Genomic DNA, 13,493 nt, shown 5'->3' on the forward strand with positions numbered 1-13,493 from the left:
GAAGACATTACCCCCTCCGCTTTTTGCATTCAAGAGAAGCATGAATGTCAAAGATCGATTGGTACATACCAGACCACGCGAATCTAAATCTGACCCCATAGAACCAGGGATATGGGGCCTACGGCCTGTGACAGGTCACTTCCCATGTGGCAACTGTTCGGTATGTCCATTAACTTGTCACACAACTGAGGTAGACATAGGCACTACTAGGCCCTGGACCCTGAACAAACACACAAACTGCAACACTGAGAGGGTCATATACCTCATCACATGTCCCTGCAAAAAGAGGTATGTAGGGATGACATCTAGGAAGATCAAGGTGAGAATTTCCGAACACCGCAGTACCATTCGGTGTAAAAGAAGTGCCACTAAACTTACCAATCATTACGTAGAGGCAGGACACTCTGATACAGAATTACACTGGGTGATTTTAGAGAAGCCATTTATTCCTACTCACATCACGGATATCAAAAAATTCCTCTTACAGCGTGAACAACGTTGGGTGTTCCGCTTGCATACTGATGTGGACGGGCTTAACGATGAGATTCCGTGGCTGGCATTAGACTAACATAACATCATTCCACACGAGAAAACTAACAAAGTACCTGGATATATAAATACGATACTTGAACTATATGAATTGTGATAGCATTCACATAAAGTAACTTTTTGGGTATATAAGTGCCTACTACATGATCAATAGACTGCTAGTCTAGTAAGGGTTAGACACTTATTATTATTTTTCCAGCACCTGTGATTTGATATATTGGCAAGTGACAAAACATGGGCATTTGATTAATGAATCCACACTGTCGGAACCACTCTAGCTATAGAGTAGTGAGTGTCTTTATGATAAATAGCTCGGTTTTGGGCGTGTTTGTAGTGACTAAGAGATACTCTTTCCCTTTTTGAGCCTACTCACACCTTTATAAAGAGATGAGGCCGATAAAGACATATGATTCTTAAAAACATGAAAAAAGGAGAGCACTGGCTCAGAGTGGAACATGCCCATTGAGAGAAATATCGTTTTCCTCCTATTGAGCGTGTCCGTCGTAGTGTGCTCTGCACCGCGCATGCGCGGTGAAGGCTGAGTAGTTTTGGAGTAGTCTTTGTAATCACGCGCATGCGCGTTGATTTTTGTACGATTGCAGGCTGAGCCGCGGACGCCCTGCAGTAACAGGACCCCGCAACGTTGGCGGGCCCGCCAGTCGACATAAAACCACTCTAGTAATGAGCGTCGGTACCTCCGGACATTACTCCTGACGGCCCGGGGTACCGACGGATAGGTGAGTCCCAAAGGCGAGAAACTCATTGGTAAAGGAGGTGAGCACTGAAAGTACTATCAGGGAACAGAATGCTTAATAGTGATTGCATTTAATGTCTTCCTTGAAGTCTTCTCTGAGATACCGCTAACCTACTTTTACTTAACATCAGGATACCTCAATGAGGAGATGGGACTCCAAGATGTTCAATGTGTAGAAATGGTTTTCACTATGGAGAGGATACCATCCTTTTGATAAGTAGAGATTTAATTCTTTTTAATGATAGGTACCCCTTGAGGATTAGACCGGTGGTGTTGTACTGATCATTGGCCCCAGTCATGAGAGATTTTAGTAAAATTAAGACATTCGTAGTCGTGATTCAGGCATATCACTGACTGTGTTTTTTTGTCCTTATTGTAGAGCGGGGCCCCCTTCCCTGAGTAATGAGCCAGGTAGAGGTGAGGGCGACACCCAATTGTTATGGGTAAGTGATAAACCAGTTATGAGTATCACCACACAACAAGAAATGCATAAGCGTTCCTTCGCGCTAGTACAGTGTGTTTGAGAGTGAGTCCAGTTGAGGAGCAATTTTTTGACATACACATGATGCTTGTCTATTACAGGTTCCGGTTAATGTACCTGTAAAATCACTCAAGTTGGACATTACCGGTGGAGTATATGTACTTTATAATACAATTTTGCACTATTATACTTTACACTTTTGTAGCAGCAGCTGTATTTGTTTATAGCCTGGTCCTGAAGAATGCCCCGATACAGTTAGATCTTCGCGAGGGCAGAAACATGTCGACCTTTCACCTTGTTTGACGTCTTGAATATCTTGAGCGTCAGCATTCTGCTTTTTAACAATGGCAAGGGGACTTGATGAATAAAGTTGCGATAAGTACTCCTTAGTCATTTTTAGAACACTATTTTTTTCCACTTTAATTTTGCGCTGCACTTTACTCACACTCTTTTGATCCTCTCACCTTCTCAAGTGTGTCTATAGATGTGAGCAAGCACTTTGTGGGTTAACCAGTCATCCTGTAGCCTTCCTACTAGTCAAGGTTTTTCCGATCAAACTTCTAGATCGGTTTTCCTTGATAGGATGGTACCTAAACCCAGATGATGAGACATCACTTTGGGTGATTGATGGGTCTTGGTATAAGGATATCTCGCTCCCACTCCAACAAACTGGTACCCTAGTTTTTGCTTCGTTTGGCTGACTCACTTATCTCTCACTCTTCCTGTGTAGACCCAGGGTGTTCTGTATAGAGTATATATGTGAATAGGGGATATTCACCCTGCAGGTCTGTAAAACATCCCTTAGACCCCCCAGTATTGTTGTCGTGATAAGACCCTGCACCACGGTGCCTGCCTGCCTTGGTGCTAGGCGGCACATTGTGCCCCAGTGCTGGTAAAATAAATACAGTGCATTCCTGCCTTTTCCCTTTGGGCAGCGCAGCAAGATATCCCGCTGTGCAGCATCGTATCTCCATAAATATGGCTCTAACTGTACAAAATGGAGTGTCAGTGCAACTATGAGACATTGCCAGGCAAGGAAGGAGTCTTCTGTGTAGGGCTGTTAAATGTTAAATATGCTTCTGTCTCTAGCGATCTAGAAGTGTCCTGCAGCGACGTTCCCAATCCCACTGTGGTTAGCCATTGCCCAGTATCCCAATTTTCCCATTCCATTCCCTGTTAGAGTTCCATGATTTTTAAATTCATATGAGGGTGTCACGCTTTCAGGATTTAAGCACTACACTCTGAGTTCCCAGACTGAGCTATTAACGTGGAGTTGCTATGGCTGTGTGGATTTATTGATCAACACCATCTCCTGGATTGATTTATCTAACATGTTCACATTAGATGGTTTCCGGACACTAGCCAGCGAGTTAATATAGTGGCCTAATGACCTCTGATTACCACCTTGTAGGACTTCTAATGCAGTAATCCATCAGAAGTGGTGTTCTCCTTCCCTGTGGGTAATGTTGCATGGTGTCTATCCAGACCTCATCAAACACAGTTCTCAATCTAGTCTGAAATGTCAGTCATGCATCAAAATTCAAAAATGATGCAGTCATCATGGTTCTGCTCACCAGCAAGGTGTTCAGCGCTCTCCTAATTCTTTCAATCATAGTATAGACAGTGTGGTGTGAAAGCAGTCCAGGTCATTTCCATGAACCAATTGTAGTCACCACCCAGCATCATTGGGTGTGAAGCCATCCAGCAAATCGCTCTTAAATTGCAGCACAGAACGCATACTCTTCTCTGTTAGAAGTCTAGGTGCTACCCAACACTATTTACAAGTTTGCCACTCTCTCCTTTACCATCACATATCTGCCCTCCTTATCTATGCATGTGTCAGAAGGAACCAAGTGCACCCATTCTTAGGGCGCCCCTAAGTGTCCGGGTATGAATAGCTGGCACATCTACCGACATTGCTACCATTATTGAAACATGACTTGTGATAAGCAAGAAGCGTTAGTGGTGTTCTCTTTTAAAGGATAACTATTGGCATAGCTGGGACTGAGTGAAACATTGTTTAATTATGTACAAAATTTGCTGCAGGTTATCCAACATTTCCATCTATAATTCCAACAACATCAAGGAGCTAATTTTAGTTAGCAGGGTACACTGACTTCTGTTTCTAATACATGTATGCCTTTGTTAGGACTGCAAAGTAGTTAGGACAATCATATGGGCCAAACTAATAAAACCAAACTAGGCATATTTTGTTAAGATTATCCTATATTTTTAGTACATTTCTGAGTTTTTGGGAGTAATTCACAGTGGTTTGCTGGTTTATGCTTGGAAAGAGCTACAGTAACAGAGTTTCAGAAGTACACCTAGATTATGTATTTTTTATGAGCAGCATTTCTACATATGTAAGTGCATGTAGTGCACATTTTAGCAGCATTAGTTCCATTGCACTTTAGCAGATTTTATTCCATGTTGAAATATTTTCCCTATTTGTACTCCAGCACTGACAGGTAAATCGCTATCTGTTTTCAGGGTGGAAATTAGCCATTCATGTTTGTGGATATGCAAAAACTACTACGGTAATGAATATTTCCACACTTTCCAGGGCATTTTGGCCTGAAGTCTCACTCTTCTTCAATGAAACAGATGTAAACACTTCAACAGTACATAACAGTAATTAATTTCACCGGTACAAAACCATAGTTTGTGAACACCTAAAAAGGAATTCTTTATTTTTAAGGTGCACTGCCCAAAAAGCAAACGTGTTGTACATGTTTTAACTAGTAAGAGTAACAATAACTTGTGCCAAAAGGTAACTGCACTGTTTTGTCATCAATGATGACATTGCAATAGTTGGAATGATATTATCAATGATGTCATAGAACATGTCATGAGTGATATAATATATGGGGTAATTAGCAGTGCACGGCCAGGGTGCGAGTTGTAGTTATTTTAGGGTTTGAATTATAGCTATTTGCCATAACTATAACTTGTGAATGGAAGTGGTGTTATTTATTTAACTTTACATTTCTAAGATTTTTTTAATGTAAAGTAAGATGCTATTACCATACTTAACTATAATGTCAATTTAACCATTGTTTTTATCAGTGAGTTTTTAGGGGTTTTTACATAAAACATCAATCCCACACCGTGCATGGCAAAGGCAGCTAACCCTATGTTTTGCACGTCCATTGGCAGTAGTCTATCGAGACACAAATTGTCAGGGTTTCAGCAGAAGCAGGCAATTCCTTTATTTATTTATTTTAGGAGGGTGGCATGTGGCCCCCCTTCCCAGGCATTTACATGCCCCATCTTGCAGAGACTCAGGGCGGAGGGCCTTTTACCCTTCCCCATTAACATATCCATGGCCTCAATGGATGGGTCCCACATGCCTACTAGTGGCTCTGGAGAGGGGGCATGCACACCCATCCCCTAAATATCTAAATGAGTTGCTCCCCCAAATCCTGACCCACTCGGGGAGTATTTTTTTTTCAAGCACAGGTCCGCTTTTTATTTTTTAATCCTGCAATAGCTTTGAGGCTCCACCATTTTGCAACACATTAAAAAATAAAATGGGGCCTTTTCTTTACCTTTTTTCAGAGTTTTAGACTGACTCCTGAGTCCTAAGATGACTGGCACAATATTTTTGTTGATGTGGTGGCAGCCTATCAAATCTTATTTTGAGATCTGTTGTCGCTGCGAATCCTCCGAGAAGTGATATATACAATGTTTTTTGGGCTACATTTCTCAAAAACTTCTGAATGGATTTACACCAAATCACAAATAGCACACTTATAAGGAAACCAAATAATTATTTTCCTATGAAAGTGTGGTTCTAACAATAACCACTGAGTAATATTTTTAAAAGAACCTTTTTGAAAGAAGTTGATGGCACTCCACGTGTGTACAAGAAATATAAATGCACAGGCCTGCAAAGACCAACGCGTTTTGCTTCAACAGGGGTCTTTCTTGAGGTAGTCAGAATTACAAACATGACTATCCTATACATATGTTTTGCACTGCGTGAGTGCAAATGCAAATACATTTTATATCTGGGCCTCAATCTAAATCTAATTCATTTTTCTATAGTTAGTGGTTATCCTGGAAATCTGACAAATATCCGGCCTAGCTGGACCTACATTGACCTCCCTGGTTTTATGATTTCCACTGTAGAAATTGTACTTCCACATTTCGCACAACATGCAAAGAAATTGGTAGGTCAGTTGTATCTCCAGAATACCTATTTTGCTGCAAAATATTATGTTTATAGGAATATCAAAAAATAATAGAGAAAGAATACACCAAGCTAGTAAATATACACTAAGGGACCACGCAAATCACCATCTCCAGATGTCGAGATAACAGAAACGTAATCATACATTTGACGCTGTTATGTTATCAAGATAAGCACTGACCCATTCACAAATGTAATAAACTTGGCAAAAGTGACACTCAACGCATTGCATAGCTGCTGTTCGCAAAACATTGTACTAAAACTTTCACCCAATTCAGTTAGGGGAGCTTCGAATTTCTAAGCATCAGAGTAAACACATAATAAGACATGTACAATACCTGGTCTAGTATGTTGGCACTAAAGATGGCTTCCTCCATGTGTCTTTCATCAGATTTGATGACAGATTTTATGCTGTTTACTACATGCCGCACTTCAGGAGGGAGGTTACAATTGGAATGTTCCAAAAACTTAGCAACCAAGATTTTTGTGTCTTTGTAGGCTTTAAGATCCACTAAGGAACGAGGCCTTTCTTTGGATACATTTTGTAAGACTTTAGGCTTTAACTGCAGATTACTTTTCCTGGTATCTTTTTGTCTTCCATTTGAGAGAAAATGGCACACGGTTTCCTGACAAGCGGAGGCTGCCGTAGTATGAGGACTGGGAAATTGAGCTATAAACAAACAAAAAAAGAAATATAGTAAAATAAGTCACTCCTACGAAACAAAGCATAGGCGAAATGAAAAATAAATGGAATGGTACTTTAAAAAGCGTTACTTAATTTCTGCAAGGGTGAACACAATTTGTCAGTGAAAACGTTTTACGAGATGCACGCTGTACATTAGAAAAGGGAGAGAGAGAGAGAGAGGAAGAGAGAGAGGGAGATATGGGTATATAAAGGAATACATGCGCGAGGAGGGTGGAGGGGGGGGTGGTGGGGCGAGGAAGAGGTGAGCCAGCTGCTCAATTTCCCAACCTCATCTCAGGTCACGGGTTAGTAATCCTGCAGTGAGTTTAAGAATCTCATTATAAGCACGTCACCTCACGGTGAACTTTGTGAAGAATGGTTGTGACTGCCCTCGACATTAGGACCGGATGTGCCGTGAACTCTTCCCACCAATCAACATCGTTCTTTTTTAGGCACAGCCTGCAGCTACCCTCATTCAAAAGACTTTTATAATTTCGCTGCTTAAAATTCTGTCGCCTGTTTAGGATGACTTTTGCTGTAACGACTACACGGAGAGTATTTGGTGAAGGTAAAAATGCTCAAAACTGCAGAGTAAATGTGTGACCTTCGGAAACCTAGCATGAGCGGCGGCGCCAGGGCTAGACTGACGCGAGCGCTCCCAATGCGGCGATATGTTACAGTGAGGTTCAAACCATTACAGCAGCAGTCCGTGAACTTGTCGTCTTGACAGAATGGGACCACAAGCCCTGCGATAATTTGAAGTAAGTGTTTCAAATTCACGGGTTTCCCATAGGGAATATGCTAGATAAATGTCATCCTTGTCACACAGCGGCGCGCAGACAGTCACTTTGAAGAATGGAGGTTACCAGCTCTGAAATCCAGCGCTTCCCACAGGCTGAGGAGCAACCACAAAAAGGATCAATTTTCATGAAATTGTAACAACAATTTCAGTGCTTTGCAACCATTGGATGTGCCGTTGAGTACAAAGTGGCATTTCTAAAAATATTTACCGCCCACATTCCTCACCGTATTTGGGGACAGAAAGCAATACAAAAGTTTCATTCACCCCTGACATGTGCAGTGATCTGAGGATCACACATTTGAACCCTACAACAGACAGACTCAGCTTTGCATCCTTTCAAAGATGCAGGAATGTGATAGTGTTTACCCATGTATAATTGTACACTTATGAGTTTTCCAGAGGGCATACCGCTTCAATCACCTACATCTTTGCCGGAGTGACCAGGTCCGGAATTATCAGGTCCACAAACCTTCACTGTGGAGTGAGTGTGGAGTGTGGAGTGTGGAGAAGTGTGGCTCACTGGTTAGAGGAGGCAGACCTGGAAGCAGAGGTCAGCCCGGGACCAGGGTTCAATTCCCGGCTCGGCGGGGTCTTGAGTCCTAAAATGTCCATGGACTCGACAATTCTCGCTCCGGTGCCTACTCAATTCACGGGCTCACACTCTGCGACTCTGGGCAATAGCTTGCTTAATCTCCACAACGGCCCCTCGCGGCGGGATGCCTGGCTTTCACCTTGCGGATACCCTGCCGGGGTTATCTCACAGGGGAATACCAGGACGGGTTCCCTCAGGCACGGAGACATTCCCTCATCTCCATCTTACTCGTCCCCATCTTAACTTTTGAGGTGATTCTGCCCCCACAAATTGGGAATGGGACAGGGAGGATCCCCAATCGGGGTAATGAAGATTACATTTAAGTAATAGGACAATGCACCTGAACTTCCCTGAGAATCCTGTATCAGCCAGACAAACTACAACTGTCTTTGTGCCAAGACATTCCTCACTCTTCATCCCCAGAAGAGACATTTGTCAGAGACAATCAGGCTTTAATGGCAAGAACATATGCCCTTCGGGATGATCAAGAGACTTTTCCCACAAGGACTGATGAAAGTTCTGGAGCTAGAGATTCAAATAATAAATTGGGTACATTTCTCTCCAGTACTCAGGCAGGCGGGAAGTGCAAGAAGCAGGGGAGTTTTTTTTCTTCATCTCTTTTTCAGATTTTTTCCCATCGCAGCAGGTTGCGCAGGATCATTTAAAGAGTAAAAACAATGGGCAAGGTATGATGGTAACTACATGAATCTAATCAAAATTTCTTGGCTATTTCTGTCCAAATTGCGCAGAAGAAAGATCTATTTCCTATTGTAGAGACGTGTTGTAGTAAATGTTTTCCTAAATTCACTTTTACCACAGAAATCCCCCAAAAAATATAGAAAAAGCTAAGGATGGAATGCTTGAATTAATCTCAGTCATTAGTAATTGCTCTGTGCGGCATCACAGTCCATCGTTATTTTGCTCACAATACCACCTCAGTTTGGAGCCAGCCATATTCAAATTCAATTCCCCAGATGGGAACACAAGTAACTCCACACTGTTTCGGGTCTATCTAGGCCTCTTTGCTATTATCTCAGGCCCCATATCTACATACCTGTTACATATAGGGTGTTTACTGAAACATACAACAAACAATAAGAAAGAAAAGCATGATAGAAGGAATATTTTAACTAATCTCTGCCACTGGTGTTCAGACAGCCCACAAACCAGCCCATCATTCATACAGCGGCAAATCAAAGTTCGTGAATGTTTGTGTGTCTTGGAAGATGTGAGTCCTAAGGGTTATAAAACCGTTGGAGACTGCAGTAACACTTCTAAATCTTGAGTGCATGGATGTGTGTTATGTTTTGTGCTTCCCACAGTATAGGAGAAGCAAGAGACTACTATCTCTAGAGTTCGGTTTCTTAGTGTAACTAGTATTCACAAAATCTTAAATTGTTGATTTTCATGATCACTGATCAGCCAAATATGCCCTGAAATGGGGGCCTGGCAAGCGGCGAAGCAAGATGGCCGCAGACTAAACTCGCTCCGCACCAACACTTCTTTCCCGCATCTATCCGTTTGATTAATCCCTGCCCAGAGGCGGGACCCCGTAGGCGGAAGCTTTACGGACCAGGCTGAGCCAAAAATCGGCCTGCCAGGGATGAGAGACCGGGAGATTCGGCCGTGACGAGCAGCGGCCTACGAGAGCAAGAAAGCCGGGGACTCAAGTGATGAAGAGGCCCACGGCGGTGCAGTGACTTGCAAGGGAGAACCAGCTGTAAACCTGACGATCAGACTGGAGGCCCTCTGGGCATTGCAGAGGACACGCAGCGCAGACGATCGTGATTCCACCGAGCGGAGCAGATTTAATGGCCTAACTTGAGGCAATGCGTGGCAGAGATCTGACACTGATGTGAGCATACCGGGAGGTGGGGCTGACAAAGAGAGACCGGGGACACAAGGCTAGTGGCCCTGGAGAGTCGGAAGTACCCTGGGAGACACGTTGCACTAGGGACTATCATGAAAGGCACGACGATAGAGTAGCATATTCCACCCGGACTACTATACCCCAGAAGGTGAGAAAACGGCCACAGGTTGGGTGCGAACCGATAATGGACTGCGGAGAAGGCATTCTGGTAATCAGTTGGCAAGATTCAGGTGATTTCAGACTATCCGCCTGCAGCTCGGCAATGTGGCCTTGTGCGCACCCGGGCCCTAACCCTCCCCCCCCCCATGCCATCAGAAGACTACCGTCGCATTGCCAAGACCTGGCTGCTCCTGAAGTATAATGCAATCCATGTACGTGGCAGACACCACAGGTCTGATCTCTGGTGGACACGCTCCGGGGGTCTGGAGGACACAACGACCACACGCAAAGAATCGGTGCAGAGATAGTGGCAGCAGGGGACTCGGCGGACAATAGCAGCATAACTCCTGGGGTGCATCAAGGAGCAGAATCTGAGCAAGGGACCTATCGACACAGCCATATTTGACCCGGGGTGACCACTTGATTGGATCCAAGCACCGTGGAGCCTCAAGTGCGGTCGTGAGATTGCAGTGAAGCCAGTCTCCATCAACATGTCGACCACCAGAGGCCCCAAGGTCAACCAGCACAATAAACTGGACAGATACACCTGACTGAAGCCAGCCCTTCCTGAGCAACAACAACTCAGAGAAAAATCGATGGGAGGAGCAGAAGGGGGTGTCCCAGAGCCTACCTTGAAGGACATAATTGAGGCGATTGGTTAAATTCATACGTCACTGGAGCAGAGAATGTACACACTCTCCTCTGAGGTGATGCTGATCAGAGCGGACCTTGCTACTAATAGAGAACAGGTCAAACAACTCGAACTTACAACCACAAGCCTAGTGGATGACACCAACCAGTTACAAAACGAGGTTAGGGAACTGCAAGCATTCCGTAAGTTCACAGAAGGGAAACTCGACGACTATGAATGTATGCATCCTAGAAGTACCGGAAAACACAGAATGGGAGGCTGCAGACCTCTTCGTGGAGAATCTAATCACTGCTCACCTACAGCCGAAAGGCCTGTCCAACATATTCGTGGTGGAAAGAGCCCATAGGGTGCCGGGAGGCTGACTGAAACTGGGCCCTCCCCCGTCCGATGCTGGACAGACTTTTGAACTATTGAGATAGGGATGTCATCCTGCAAACAGCCAGCGTGGCACCACCGCTCCGCTTTGAGAACTCAGAAATCACCTTCTTTCCGGTCTTCACCCAAGCAGTCCAGAGACAGCGAAGATCGTTCTTAGCGATCAAGAAGAGATTGAAAGAAAAAGGCATGAAGTATGCGATGCTGTTCCCGTCCCAGCTCCGAGTGGAGGCCGGGGGCAAAACTAGATTCTTTGATTTTCCAGTGGTGGGTGCTGAATGGCTGGATGGCTAGAGATAGGCGAAGAAAGCACAACTCTCATGGACACTAGGAGGTACAGGGGTGCCCTAAGATATCTGAACTGAACTTAAGCTCTGGCACTCACCCGCCCCATATTAACTGATAGCTACATACAGTAGATAGATACGGCCCTGAGGGCTAAGTCTAAGTGTTCCGTAACATCAATAGACCGGTCCTGCCCGGGATAACTACTTTACTCCATAGTTGGGATGGGGAGGGAAGGGCGGGACGACATATTCCCCCCAGTTTTCTTCTCTTAGTTTAATTTCAGGGTGACAGGCACACTGCCTTAAGAAAGTCATGGGCAGTTTCGAGCCCAGAGTGCAGGGAAGCAGGGAGGGGGGTTGTTGGGCGGGGTTAATACACTGTTGTTTGTTTGTATTGAATCAACAAGGTATCCTGCATCCGACACGAGGAAAGGTTGATAATATGTAAATCCCAATGAATACGCAATGAGATAAGAGTTTTAAGTTGATGAGTTGGAATGTGAAAGGTCTGGGGGACAAGGTTAAGCACTGTGTAGTGCTGCAACATATTAGGCGTCATGCCCCTGACGTGGCATTACTTAAAGAAACACATCTGGTGGGAAATACATGTAGGGCTCTGAACCTGTGGGGGTACAAACAAGTAGCGCACTCGCGCTTCACCACGTGCTCGAGAAGAACCGGAATACTATTGAGAAACTCCTTCCCAATGACAGTGAAAATCCACATGGGTTGATATATGGGGGAGGTACATAGGCATCACGGGGCAGTGGGAGGGGCACATGTTGACCCTTAAGTCGTTGTATGTACCACCGGGCCTTTAGGGACTTGCATTCAAATACTTGGGTTCTATCCTACTGGCCATACCGGACGGTCTCTTGGTGGTGTGTGGGGACCTCAGTGTTGTGGCCTCTGGTACCTTAGACAGACATCTCCCGCAAGAACTCTGCCCCTCTCATCATTGGTTTTTAGAATTTTTGGAGGCTTTGGGGATGCTAGAGACATGTTTCACTTATCATCCTGCACCATCCATTACACCTACCATTCTGGTGCTCACAATAGCCAGTCGCGGATTGACTACTTACTAATCCCGCCGACCCAACTTGCACACATTCGGGAAGTATGGCACATGGTGAGAGGGATGTATGACGTTACAACGCATACTTTTACAACGCCTACCTTTACAACGCGGTTTTTACCACGCATACCATTACAACGCATAATGTTTTTAGGCGCTGGATAGTGAATAGTTTAATTTACTATTCCAACTCCAGTCCCCGTGGACAGTAGGGAAGGTTATTGGATAGTAAATTAACCTATTCCCTATCCTAGAGCAGCCCCCAGAGCAATGCGTTGTAATAGTTTGCGTTGTAAAAGTTGCGTTGTAATGGTAGTTCGTTGTAAAAGTTTCGTTGTAAAGGCTGTTTCCCGGTGAGAGGTATATCAGATCACTTCCCGTGTGTGCCTAATTCGTTATCGGCCAGCACAGAGTTGAAAGAATTGCTCCCATTAACCCCCGGCACTGCCAAAATCCGGTGATTAGTAAAGCATTGCATACTGCAATAGAACATTACTTTCAGGACAATGTAGGCTCGGTACGCTCCCACCAGACATTGTGGGAAGCGTTCAAACAGTGATAAGAGGAAAAGCACTCTCCCAAATAGCAGGTGTGCGGAAAGAGTAAGCGAAAGAGGTAGTTGCATTAGAGAAAGAAATCCTCCGTCTAGAAGAAGAGATTGAGGGGTGATCCACTCCAGATAGGTTCCACATCCTACAACTAAAGAGGGATGGCTACAAATCCTTAGTAACATAAAGAGCTAAAGCAATGTGAAGAGAGACGCAGGGCAGAATATATGATCAGGGGGACAAAGCAGGGAAACGAATTGCATGGTTAGATAAAAAATAACTAGCGAGTAGATTGTCACCGACCATCAAGAGATTGCTAACACATTTGCGGCTTATTATCGGGACATATACTCCTCTCAGTCACTACACACAGTAAGCGATTCCTAAGAACTCCTTAAAGACATTGAATTGCCTAATCTTTTGGCCGCTGACCTAAAGTTCTTAGAGGGAGATCTTACAACAGATGAGATAG

The 13,493-nt window shown here is 44.3% G+C and overlaps 1 protein-coding gene across 1 annotated transcript in view; it reads right to left on the bottom strand.

The window, feature by feature from the left end:
- Positions 1–13,493, bottom strand: part of ENTREP2 (endosomal transmembrane epsin interactor 2) — an 830,030-nt gene that overhangs the window by 31,347 nt on the left and 785,190 nt on the right. The window contains exon 9 of the mRNA XM_078684606.1: positions 6,315–6,646. Coding sequence (XP_078540732.1) covers positions 6,315–6,646 — 332 coding nt within the window. The remainder of the gene's footprint in view (positions 1–6,314; positions 6,647–13,493) is intronic.

The sequence above is a fragment of the Lissotriton helveticus genome, chromosome 3_2 (genome assembly GCF_964261635.1).
Source record: "Lissotriton helveticus chromosome 3_2, aLisHel1.1, whole genome shotgun sequence".
Lineage (NCBI taxonomy): Eukaryota > Metazoa > Chordata > Amphibia > Caudata > Salamandridae > Lissotriton > Lissotriton helveticus.